The 13,925-nt window shown below is 39.8% G+C and overlaps 1 protein-coding gene across 1 annotated transcript; it reads right to left on the reverse strand.

Annotated features, from left to right (window-relative positions):
- Positions 1–755: 755 nt before the first annotated feature.
- On the reverse strand, positions 756–1,406 carry LOC138876063 (uncharacterized). Its single transcript, XM_070154954.1, has one exon. It carries the CDS (start codon positions 1,404–1,406, stop codon positions 756–758), a length of 651 nt encoding a protein of 216 aa, XP_070011055.1.
- Between the last annotated feature and the right edge of the window lie 12,519 nt (positions 1,407–13,925).

Raw genomic sequence — 13,925 nt, forward strand, 5'->3', positions numbered from 1 at the left:
CTTTGATGTTCCACGGATATCTTTGCATCATCTTCGAGAATAATCTTGTGCATGCAAAGGCGGGGCTTATTCCCCGAATATCAGCTAAAGTCCATCCAATTGCCTTCTTTCATTTTTGGAGTACCGCCAATGTGGCATCTACCTGCATGTTAGTAAGACAAGAGGAAATAATAACTAGCAAAGTTGAACTAGGGCCTATGAATTCATACCTAAGGTGTGGAGGCAACGACTTCAACTCCAACACGGGAGGTTCCTCGATTGAGGGCTTTGTTGGTGGAGTTTTCCTATTCTCAAGATCCCAAGAGAGCTTCCGAGGCTCATAAGAGTAAAAGCCCATTCCATGTAAAGCATTGACACACTCCACCAGCCTTCATCCTCATTTAAATCAAGATTCAACAATACTGCCTCTAGAGGGTCCTCCATATTGATCATTGCACTAGTATCATCAACTATCAATGCCGTGACAAGATCCATGAAAGAGCATACTTCAGAACCGCTGGGCTGCTTCATTGACTTGCACACATGAAAGGCCACTTTTTCATCACCCACCCAGAAGGTGAGTTCCCCTGCTTCCACATCAACTAAGGCCTTCCCATTTGCAATGAAAGGTCTTCCCAATATGATCAGAACCTCATAATCTACCTAACAATCCAAGATCACAAAATCAGCGGGCAAAATGAACTTGTCCACCCGAACAAGAACATCATCTACAATACTAAGCAGGCTCTTCATAGTTCTATCCGCCATTTGTAACCTCATTGAAGTAGCTCCAATTGTCCAATACCCAAAGTATTGAAAATGGAGTAAGGCATCAAGTTGATACTTGCACCCAAATCACATAGAGTTTTTGTAAAGTTTGCACTCCCAATGGTGTAAGGAATGGTGAAAGTGTCGGGATCTTCTAGCTTCGGAGCCATTGAGTGCACTATTGCACTAACTTGGTGGGTCATCTTGATGGTCTCACAATCCATGGATCTTTTCTTTGTGACCAAGTCTTTAATGAACATGGCGTACCCCGGCATTTGTTCTAGAGCCTCCACCAAAGGGACATTAATTGATAAGCTCTTCATCATGTCAATAAACTTCTTAAACTGGTTCTCATTTTTCTGCTTAGCAAGCCTTTGAGGATAAGATGGAGGTGGCTTTGGCAAAAGAGCCTTGGCTTTAGGCACAACCATTTCCGACATGTCTATTACGTGTTCCCTAGACAGGTTCACATCATTTTGAGTTTCCACCTCGTTATCTTGGATATCAATCCTCACTTCCTCATTCAATTTCTCATCGCTCACACTCTCAACCACCAAAGGGATATCATCCTCTTGCAACTCAACTTCATCACTCAAAATTTCTTTTTGTTTGGAGGCATTCACATCACCTCCTTGTCCACTTCTTGTAATAACAGCCATTACATGCCCAACATTGTTCCCACCCTTCGGGTTGACTACCGTATCACTAGGTAGAGCCCCCTTAGGGTGAGTATTTAAAGATTGTGAGATTTGGCCTAATTGAACCTCCAAGTTTCTGATTGAAGTATCGTGGGATGCCAACTGGGCATCAGAGTCAGCATTCTTTTTCATTATCTATTCAAACATCATTTCGATTCTCCCCATTTCATTTTTGGATGAACTAGGACCTTGGGATGGAAATGGGGGTGGATTTTTTGGTTGTTGATACATTGGGGGCCTTTGAAAGCCTTGCCCCCGATTTCCTTGATTGCTATTGTTCTAACCACCATGATTGTTGTTTCCACCCCAGTTGTTGTTGTTGCCATTTCAATTACCCTGATTGTTCTGATTATTATTATGGTTTCCCCAATTTGAATTTTGGTTGTTGTTCCACCAATTACTATTCCGTTGTTGTTGTTGATTTTCCCAATTTCCTTGGGGTCTCCATTGTTGTTGGTTAGAAGAATTGCCCCTTTGGCCCTGGTAGTTGTTCACGTATTACACTTCTTCATTCTGCTCATCATACCCAACATCTTGGAACCCACCACTATCTTGGTCATACTGATCCGAACTCCCTTGGTTCTGTTGACTTCTTTGTCTTCTTTTGTTCACTAACATGTTGAGACCCTCCATAGCATTTACTTGTCGTGGAGATTGAACCTGTTGTAATTGTGTCTTTGCTAGCTGGTTCATTGTTGTTGTCAGTTCTGCTATTGCCTACCCATGATCATGGAGCTCTTTGTGCAAGTGAATGACCGTGGGGTCTCCCTGTGGCACATTGGCTCTACTTTGCCAAGCGGAGGACGTGCCAGCCATCTCATCTAATATTGCATTAGCCTCATTATACAGTGTGTTCATGAAATTACCTCTAGCGAGTTGGTTCACTATGCACTGATTTGTTGTTTTAATGCCTCGGTAGAATGTCTATTGTATCATTGCCTTAGTCATATAATTATTTGGACATTCCTTTACCATGGTCCAGTAACTCTCCCATATCTCATGCAGTGGTTCGTTGAGATCCTATTTGAAAGCTAAGATTTCATCCCTCAAGGTCGCCATGTGGCCCGATGAGAACAATTTTGCAATGAATTTATATGCCAACTCATCCCAAGTAGTGATGGAATGGGTGGAAAGCCTTTCAAGCCAGTCCAAAGCCTTCCCTCTAAGTGAAAAAGGGAATAATCTCAACCGAAGTGCATCCACTGACACATTTGTTTGCTTGCTCCCCCAATAGGTATCCACGAAGCCCTTAAGATGTTTGTAAGCATTCTGACGAAGAGCACCTGTGAAATACCCTCGCTGCTCCAACAAAGTCAGCATCACATTTGTAATTTGAAAATTGCCCGCTCGGATCTGGGGTGGGACAATTGCACTAGCATATCCTTGGTTTGGAAGCACCCGAGGAGCCACTCTTGGAGGTGGCGGGGGAGGGTCTGGAACATTATCATTGGCCTGGCGGCCTTTCCTTTGTCCTTGAGGTAAAAGAGGCACCTCATCTTCACCATTATAATCAACCTCCTCCCCCAGGATCACGCTTCCAAAAGGGTCATTGTTGTTGTTTGCCGCCATTTTGTACCTAAATTGGCGACACACACAAATTAGTATCACAGAAGAAAAGAAAATACACAAAACTTTTCAGATAGATAGCCAAAACCTCTTAGCTCCCCGACAACGATGTCAAAAAGTGATCGGGTCCCCTACACCACTACAGAGTGGCGAGAGCGGTCGATGCAACTTTTACCCAAGATGGTCGGAATCGAATCCACAGAAGGCTACAACAATGTTTGGAGTTGGATTTTTATCTAATCTAGCAGTGCGTAGTGCTCTTGATTACACTTCCAATCATATTTGTTTGTTTGTTACTTCTAATTTTATGCTAATGATGTGTGAAAATTAAGCTAAGTATAAATGCTTGTAAGATTTTCTAAATGGTTAAAGAGGCACTAGGGAAGTGACTTTCCCCTAGGTGAATACTTGACGGGTTCTAAAGACTAATGCAAAGTTGTTATGTTTGGGATCGCGATACAGCCAATGCACGGAACTACTCACTCTATACCTCTCAGTAGCTTGAGTGACTTTGCCCTAATTGACTTTCTCAAGACCAATTAGGTATCAAAATTGTGCAAGCAATATAGGCTCAAGTCGGGTATTACTATCTCTAGGTTTAACCCTTTAATTGGGGCTATCAATCTCTTGAATATGCTCAAATTCCTTGTTGGCCTGATTTTCCTAGACTCAAGCTCTCTTTGTCGAGAAGAGCCCAAGTCAAAAAGGCACAAATTAGTGTTTGCAACCACTTCAACATAGAAAATACAAATTAGGCCACATATCAACCATCCATAAATATCTAAGTGTTAAATTAGGAGACCCATCAAATACTCATACTAGGGTTGAGCCACAACCCTAGCTAATGGGTCTAGCTACTCATAATAATGGAAGAAATCAGATATTGAGATGAAGAATAACCCATAAAATATAATTACAAGCTAAGATTCAAAGATTCAATGTTAAACTAGCTACACAATTGCTCAAAATAGCTAAAAACGCCATTCACGTGCTCAACTACAGATAAGATACCCTAAAAATATGAAAAAGAAGCATTTATACAAGGCAAAATATTTTGGACAAATATACCCCTAACGGAGGTACCGCGGACCGCAAAAAATGCATCGCGGCCACGGTGAGGCTTTTTGGCTTCACGTCTAAGTCTCTAAATCTGGCCACCGCAGATCGCAGTAAATGGATAGCGGCTGCGGTGGCTTTACCGCGGACCGCAACAAAAGGACTGTTGACCGTGATGTCTTGAATCTTCCAAACTTCACATTCTCTGAATCCCATCTCCGCAGACCGCAACAAATGGAATACGACAGCGATGAGGCTACCGCGGCCGCGAAGAATCAACCGCGGACCACATTGCTTAAACTTCCAAAATAGCATCCTCTCCGATCTTTGCCACCACGGACCAAAACAAATGCACTGCGGTCACGGTGGGTCTATTGCAGCCGCGGTGGATTTATTGTTGTAGCAGTGCTTTGACTTGTTCTTGGCACTTGTGCAGGATTCACTCCTTTTTGAGTTGGTTTTGACTTCCTTATCACTTTTTGACCAAACACTGCAAACCAGCTCAACATGTAAGATTTCGGGATTACTTATATATATTTTTAATTCAAAACTCAAGCAAAAAAGAGTATAAAATAGACTAGAATCCCTAGTTATCAAGGCCCAAGGTTGACTTTTTGACTTTTGTTAACAAACTTTGTTTTGTCATATGGAGTTGATTCCTATAGCTTCTATTAATTGTATCGAGTTATTTGCAGCCAGATTCGAGGCGTTCGGAGGCCGATTTATGAGGCAAGGGCTTATTGGAGTAGAGATTTGCACGATTTGAGGTAAGTAATACTTCTAAGGATATGAATCCATATATTACGTGTTATGTGGTTGGTGTTGAGGTGACGCGCATACTAGGTGACGGGCGTGTGGGCGTGCACCGTGGTAATTGTGACCCGGTCGATTCCGTGGTATTGTGTAGCCATCAAACGTGGCTGCTAATCACTTGATCCCTATGTGTTAGCGTAATTGACCTATAATCTATTTTAGAAATCATGTTTAGGATATATGCTTATCCTATTGAGAACCACTAGGGTCATTTCTACGGTTGAATTATTTGCTTAAATGGAAATTTTGTACTTGGTCACATCCATTATTTGCATATCATATCTCAGTCCCTGTTGTTATTTATCATTGTATCATATATCATTTTTGGGTTGATCGGCATGAGATTTGTGAACCTGAGAGACTGGAGAGATTGTTGATAAGTTGGGGCCTGAGAGCCATGACGTGAGTGAGATTTGTGGATCGGGCTGCACACCGCAGTAGGCCTATATATATGTATATATTTTGATGGGGATGCAACTTGCACCAGGCCTTTTAGGCTTTATTATTATGGGATCGGGATGCACGCTGCAACAAGCTAGATTGGCTTTATATTAGCCTTCAGTGAGCGCAAGTACATTACAGTGCTTAGTGACTGGGTGTGATGAGCGAGAATTGAGACAGTTAGATTGAGTACCATGAGAGTTTGAGTACGAGCGGTTTTCATTGTGTTGCATCATATGTGACATGCACATTGACATGTAGATATAGAGATGTAATGTTCCTCATATCAGTCATACTTGGCATATTTTATCTGTATTGAGCGTAATTGTTAAACTTGAAAGCATGTCTACATTTCTGTACTGTGTACCAACAGATTATGAGTTACTCTGAGATATTATTCTCATATTTCCTATCATTTTCATATTGTTAAATTATGTATTTGGACGATATTGGTTGAGCTTGTTACTGCTTTCAACCCAAGGTTAGTCTTGTTACTTATTGAGTACATTGGGTCAGTTGTACTCATACTACACTCTACACTTTGTATGCAGATCTAGGTACTTCCGGGCATAGAGGTTGTTAGCTTGGGAGGTTTATCAATCCGAAGACTATCGAGGTAGCTACCTTGGCGTCCGCAAACCTTGACTCTCCTCCTATTTCTTTTAGTTTTATTATACTATTCTCCTTCCTACATAGTGTTTTCAGCAGTCACACCATGTTATTGTATAGATGCTCATGTATTCAACGACACCCAAATTTTGGAAAATTTTGTAATGAGTTGTGGTGTTCCCTTCTGCTTATTATAAAAAATTTTCTACTTAAACCTATTTCAGAATGTTTTAAATTAAAGATTCATGTTATTTGTAAGTTATCTCTTGCCTAGCATCGCGATAGGCACCATAACTACACATGTGATTTTGGGTCGTGATAAGTTGGTATTAGAGCCTAGGTTACATAGGTCTCACGAGTCATGAGCAGGTTTAATAGAGTGTTGCGGCTCGGTATAGAGACGACTGTACTTATATTCGAGAGGCTGCTGAACTCTTAGGAAAACTTCACATTCTTTTAATCTTGTCGTGTGAATTTGTTGATTCCGGAAACTAAACTTCTTTTTATTATATTCTCTCATAGATGGTGAGGACACGTGCTACTAGATTAGGCGGATGGCCACCAGTACCACCAACTTGGGGCCACGAGGAGCCGCGGTAGAGTCCGAGGTGAACTCATATTGCAGCTAGAGCAACACTGGCAAACCTACCAGTTGTTGTAGCTCAGGAGTAGATTCCAAATGTGGTTGAGCCGGCGGGACCAACTCAGGCACCAGCTTCGTTCGAAAAGTCAACAAAGTCAACCCTCGACCCACATGCCCGAATTCCGAAACTTTTCAAAGTTAAAATTTACCCATAATGCCACGAAATCAAATGTATGGTTTATTTCAAACTCCATGTCCAATTTCATGGTCAAAAATCAAAAAATACTTTTTTTAGGTTTTTCTTCAAAAATCCTATAATTTCCAAATATTTCGATATTACGTCCTTATTGAATCCATGTGATTAACTTAAAATATAAGGGAATTACTTACCTTACAATAGATGATGAAAATCTCCAAAACCATGTGAGTAGTGGAAGAAATGAGCCAAAACCCGAAATAAGTGAATTCCGCCCAGGCCCTTCATCTTCGTGCTCGTGAAAGTACCCTCGTGATTGCGAAGGCCAAAAATCCACTGACCAAAGATCCTTCTTCACCTCTACATCCCCTATGTCGTGTTCGCGATGCCTCCAGGTCCTAATGCTTTGCGTTCGCGGTCACTCAACCGCATTCACGAAGGCTTAACACCTCCAGGCCCCCAGCTTACCATCATTCTACGCGTTCACGACACTATATCGCGTTCGCGAAGGGAACCTCACCTTCTTCTTTGCATTTGCAACCCCTGTGTCCCATTCGCTATGAATAAATTCCTAGCAGTCAAAAATCCTTCTTCACGGACGTATGAGACCCTTCGAGTTTGCGAAAAACAAAAACCAGACACCAATACCAACACACATAAAACATGGGGAAATGACCCAAAACCACCCCGAAACACACCCGAGGCCCCCATGATCTCGTCCAATCACACCAAAAAAGTCCCAATACGTTATCCAAAGGCTCGAAACGTGACGATTAACATCAAAATCATGAATCAATGATCAAATTCTTTCTTTTAATTTTTAAACTTCGCTAAACGCGTCTGGATCATATCTAAAAATTTCGGAATGATATACGAACCTATTTAAAGGCTTGAAATTCCAAACAAACATCAATACCATCAAAGTCCACTTCAAATAAAACTTAGTTAATTCTAAACCTTCAAAATGCCAACTCTTCAAATAAGTGCTGAAATGGTCCCGGACCTCCCGATACTCAACCCGAACATATGCCCAAGTTTGAAATCATCATTCAAACCTAACGGGATAGTGTAAACTCTGATATGAGGTTATTTACTCAAAAGCCAAACTATGATAAACTCTTCCAACTTAAAGCTTTCCAAATTGAGAATTTTCCATTCGAATCAACTCTGAACTTCCCGAAATTCAATTCCGACTACGCATACAAGTCATAAAGTAGGAAGTGAAGCTACTCAAAGCCTCAAACCATCGAACGCCGCACTATAGCTTGAAATGACTGGTCAGGTCGTTACATTCTCCCCCACTTAAACATACGTTCGCGCACCTACCCATGCCACCACAACCCATGTGAGCACAGTAGCTCGAGCCCGAATGAAGATCCTTCTATATACTTTATCCCACAAGCCTTAAAACCCAATTCCAACATCTGGAATTCTCTACGAGTCCTAATTCTAACTTACGAGCACCATATCAATCTCAACATGTTGTACCAAATATGATCATACACCTATGCTAAAATCACACAATGCACCTCATAATTCGCATGCCCATAATAACGTCCTCCAACTGTAGAAGTTAGAAATTCACCAACCTGATGCCTGTAGTATACTTCATAACATGCATAAGCCATGATCCAACCCTCGAAATATTGCAACAATGAAAGTGACACGTAGAAGTTTATAACCTCTTGCCAAATCAATAAATCATGGAGTTTCTCCACTTGATAATGTCACTCCCCAAACCTGAAGAGGCATGGCCAGCACTAGGGGCCATACTCGGCCTAAGCGTACCACTCTATAACTGTGAACTTTGGAGGGGTAACCCTCAACTTAGGCCGATGAAGCCTTATTCTGAAACGTCTGAAAATAACGCCTCTCTCATCTGTGGGGTAAACATACCCAAAATCTAATATATATATATATAACTGTGCAGGCTGACAAATCCGTGATGAACACCTATATATATTCAAAATATACAAGACTCGTCTACAAGTGTCTAGAGATAATTGAACTATACCATGGTCGAGACAGGGCCTCGACATACCCATCAAACCTGTATATATATAAAATAGACTCCAAGTTCTAGACCTAGTAACTCCGAGGAAGTTGAGCTTACCAACCAAGCTGATGTTTGACTCTGTCTGCCGGGAGGGTCTGTCTAACTGTCAATCAGGACCTACATGCATGAAATGCAGTGTCCCCAGCAAAAGGGACGTCAGTACGAAATAATGTACCAAGTATGTAAGGCAACAAAATAACTGAAAGCTGAAACTGACTGATAATATAATAACTGAAAGTAACTGGAAGTCAAAGATAATTAGAAGATATGCTTACCTATTGATATTGACTCAACTCTCTCAATACAGTAAGTAAAATAGTTGTCCGGCCTTATAAGACCTAGTATGTGTAACTGCTCTGCCGTAGTAGGCTTGCTCATCGGCGCTTAGCCATACTAGGCTCTGTATCTCGGTTATTCTAGGCTCGTTCATAGGCGCTTGGCCCCAGTAGGCTCGGTATATAACTTACCATCCTATCGGAGATTGCCCAATAGGCGTCTGCCATCAATTATAGCTCGATGGCAGTCAAAATACTGTAATACTGTATATATAGACTCTCTAATCTCTTGGCTGAAAGAAGACACCACTAAATTAAATATGAAGTCCTGATAAGGGAGAATGCTGTAACTTAGGAGGCTAGGATAATGTATATAAATTCAGGAAAACAAACTTCTCTTTATGTCTCGCAATAAAACACATGTAGTTACTAGATCATGCCAAAATGAAAGAAATATTTAGCCTTAACATATCTTAACTTCGTTGAGGCCTTAATACTTTCCAAGTGTCTCACCTCGTTTTTATACCCCGAAAAGGGATAAGGGAGTTTTTTCCAATTTAAGTGACAATAGAAATGAGATTATTTATATTAAAATCAAAGTCGCCACTTGGGATAGTTTATTGGTGTCCCAAGTCACCAATTTAAAATCCCGAATAGAGGAAGTTGACTCTGTTATACAGTCCGTGAAATACAGAAATTCGGGTAAGGAATTCTGTTAACCTAGGAGAAGGTGTTAGGTATTCCCGGGTTCCGTGGTTTTAGCACGATAGCTTTGATCATACCTGGCTTATTAAATTGTCTAATTACTTATTTTAGAACATATGTGCATTTGCCTCTTTTAATTAAGAAATTATCTTTAAATAGGTCACGTGCACGTGTACCCATTTGTTTGGCGCGTCAAAAATCATGTCACGCGAACGTGTCCACAATTGACAACGCTCTATTATTATTAAGAAATTTTAGTCAAATTTGCGCGAACACATACTCCGATTTTGTTTTTTTAAGATCATGATTATGTCACGCAAACGTGTACACAACTACAATGGTATATTAAATGTTCCTAAAGCAAACTATGAATATTTAAAGTGTTTTCTATACTAGTTAAGATATTGATGTGATGGACATAGACTATGTGATTGGATGGCACACCTATACTTAAAAATACTGGTCCAACAATAGGCCCATTACACTACTCAAAGGCGATCATTTTGAAAAATGCACGCTGATGATGGCTGGCTCGAAATTGAGCCCAAATGAGGGAACGAAAGCAGCTGGGCCCAAACGAAACTGGCCATGATCCAGGCAGCCCCATTTGGGCTAGCTCCAAACCCAACACGTTTTAGCAAGGATGCTTCAAACACTAAGGTCCTAATGAGGCCCATCTAACTATAATTCACATACAACAACATAATATACAAGTTCTGAAAACCACAGCACCTAAACAACTACATTATAAACTTTTAATTCATTGTCCTACTATTAATGCTAGCAGCAGGAACCTAGATTTTAAAACTATTCATTAATTATACTAAATTTACATATGCAACTATTCAAACAATGTTGAGATCCTAAACAATTAAACTAAAGGTATACATCAGTCAGATAGTGCCTTTTCAAACGTGCATGATATGTGAGTATATTCTCTAACACAAATGAGCTATTAGAGTTTCTTAACCAACTTGAAACTCTGAACAATTCATAAAAAGGTGAACTAATTTAAATTTTCATATATGAAATTCCCCCGCTAAAATATTGCCCATCAACAGATCCCAGAACAATTAGAATCAAACTGAAGGAAACTAAACTAACAAGAAGCTAGGTAACTCAAGAGAAACATATGTAAAAGAACTGAAATTCAATGTTTCAACCACTAAAATGTATGTTACAAATACATATATCAAAGGGAAAGGCATGCTTGCACTTCAGTGGTCAACATAGTCCAAGAAATACCTGGATATCAAAAACAAAGAAAAATGGAGTAAGGATTTCAGCAAAACAAGCTAATGAGGATGGCAGCAAATATCAGCAACACACAGCCTCGTTTTAGTCCATATTCAACCTAGAAAAACCATAAATCCAACAGAGGTTTTTTAAAATTTTGCAAAAGAAAAAAATCAGAAGCAATCGAGCCAATTCCCAATGAAACAATGCAGAAACTTTTAGTCTTTTTTTTAGGGTTCAGAAAAATCTCCTCCTTTTGTGAGTGAGGGAAAGGCTCTTATATAAGTCCTCAATACCATGTGATGAAAGGAATCAAAAGAACTATTCCCCTCAGCCCCACCCCCTAGATTTTAGGGAAAAAACATCTTTCCATAACTGAAATTGGGCAGCTGTTAGACAGTTGTCCATATCCTGATATTTCCACACATTTTTTTATCAATTATAGCTAGCAGTTATAATTCTAGAACCTTCCTCCTTAATCTGAGCCAATTGTCCTGGCCAACAGGCCCAAGACAAACCCAAGTTCAATCACAATTCAGCTTGTACTAATCAGGCCTTAATTGGCCAAAATAGAACCAAATATCAAAGTTAAAAAAAATTGTCACTAATTACCCTAACAAAATCATTTGAACCTTCTGAACTTAATAAACTAACAATTAAATCCAAATAAAGCTACCCTAAAACCGATTGTAATTAACAGTAAAATAATTAATGCCTAATTAATCTTATTATTTTTTTAAAAAAAAACTATCCTAAAAAGGCTACAATTAACCACCAACCCAAACATGCCAACAAGTGATTTAAATAATTAAACTACTTAAAATTAAACTGGGGTTTGTTTGTTAATTATCCTAACCTACCATGCAAACAAAACTAATTGAAGAAAACATAAACAAACAAAGGGGAAAAAGTCGAGGAATATCGATTTGACAGCAATGGTGACCAAGAAAACAAATGGTCAACAGATTGGCCAGGCTCAGGGTGCTTCGAGATGGATTGAAGCTGACCCAAATGACTACTCTGGTCGAAAGTAATCCACTTGGTCAAGCTTTCAGCCAAACTAGCAAAAACATTCTACTAATAGTCCCCAATGTGCAAGAACTAGGTTAGGCTTTCTTAGATCTGGGATTTGGTGAATTCAAGGGATTGTTTGGGGGAAGTTACTGAGATATTTGAGTTTATGAGTGTGTGAGGATTAAAGGGTGCGATTTTGGGTGGGTTTGGAGATCGGTCGCTGCCGTGAAACGATTTCCGACAGGCAGCGGCTAGGGTTTGGGCTGTTTTGGATTGGGAGTGAATTGGGGCGGCTAGGGTTGGGCTTGAGGTCAGGGATGGGGAAATGGGGGGTGGGGTTCTCTAGGGTATGGGGTCGGTTAGGACATATATAAGGTGGGGGGTCGGTCAATTCCTATCCGTTCGATCAAAAGAGATCAACGGATGGGATTTGATGGCATGAATCAGTGTCATTTTGGGTTTAAAAGGTTTGGACCGGTTCTAGGGGTTGGGCTTGGGCAGAACTGGGTGAGGGTTTTAGGCCAATTTCAAACGTTGGCCCAATTTTAAAACCAAATTAAACTTTTTCAAATTCTTTTCTCTTTGTTTTTTTTCTTTTTTCTTTTCTTTTCTTTAATTAACTAAAATCCTAAATTACATCTTAAATTATCTAATTTGCAAAATTAAGCTAATTATCTAATTATAAAATTTACAAAATTAGTTGATCCTAAATTAAAGAAAAAGAAAATTACTAAATGAGCATTAAAATCTAAAAATGTAAAATGAAAGATATTTTTTGTGATTTTCAATTTAATAATGCAATTAATTAACTAATTAATCCTAAAATATAAACACAAAATCTAAATGCAATGCATGATATTTTTGACATTTGTATATGATTTTGATAAAATTAGACATGCACAAAAATGCAAACAATTAACAAAATTCTACAAAAATTCTATAAAATTGCAAACAATTGGGTAAAATCTATTTCTTTAATTTGTAGGAGTATTTCACACAGGGCAAAAATAACGTTCTCACAGCTGCCCCTCTTTGCTCGGAAACACAAAAAGTTTTTGGGTAAAGATAAAGTTAGCGGATACGAGCAATTTTTGCCCGTTTGGATACTCCGTGAGAAACATTTTGAAAAGTTTGACCGAACCCTGCTTTCGAGGTTGCCTATATATCCTTGGCTATAAAGGAATCAGGTCAGTGTAGTTCTGGAAGTTTTGGTAGCTGGGACTACCGGAAAACTATGATTTCACTGCCGCTGTAGCTGCTACTGCTTGGTGAACTCCTTATTATATCGAGACAAAATGAAAAGGAACTAGACTAGTATATGATCTATGAGTTACAAGAATCATATCTATATCCTCAAACTTAATCTTGAGACCTCTGCAGTTCTGTCGCGCCTCTTGAACATGTTGACTTGCACTTTTGTGGCAAGTTGCTGTTATTCCTAACTTGCATTGACCCCATTCTTCAAGTGGGTTCCTGTTGTTGTCTTGGTCTTAACTCTAAAATATGTTCCCTTGTTTCCCTCGGTAGGTACTTTAAAATTTGAGATCAATTCCCTTGTACTCCAGGTGGGCGCATGCTGCCAAAACTTGAAATAAATTCCCTTGCTCCAGGTGGGCGCCTGCTGCCGATATTTCAAATGAATTCCCTTGTTCTCCAGGTGGGCGCCTATTGCCGATATTTGAAATGAATTCCTTTATTTTCTAGGTGGACGCCTGCTGCCGATACTTTAAGTAAATTCCCTTATTCTCCAGGTGGATGCCTGCTGCCGATACTTGAAATGAATTCCCTTGTTCTCCAGGTGGGCGCCTGCTGCCAAAACATGAAATGAATTCCCTTGTTCTCCAGGTGGGTGCTTGCTGCCGAAACTTGAAATAAATTCCCTTGTTCTCCAGGTGGGTGCCTGCTGCCAAAACTTGAAATGAATTCCCTT

The sequence above is a fragment of the Nicotiana sylvestris genome, chromosome 8 (assembly GCF_000393655.2).
Source record: "Nicotiana sylvestris chromosome 8, ASM39365v2, whole genome shotgun sequence".
NCBI classification, from domain to species: Eukaryota; Viridiplantae; Streptophyta; class Magnoliopsida; order Solanales; family Solanaceae; genus Nicotiana; species Nicotiana sylvestris.

Coding starts and splice junctions, on each gene's coding strand:
- LOC138876063 (XM_070154954.1), bottom strand. CDS start 1,406: ATGGCTGTTATTACAAGAAGTGGACAAGGAGGTGATGTGAATGCCTCC.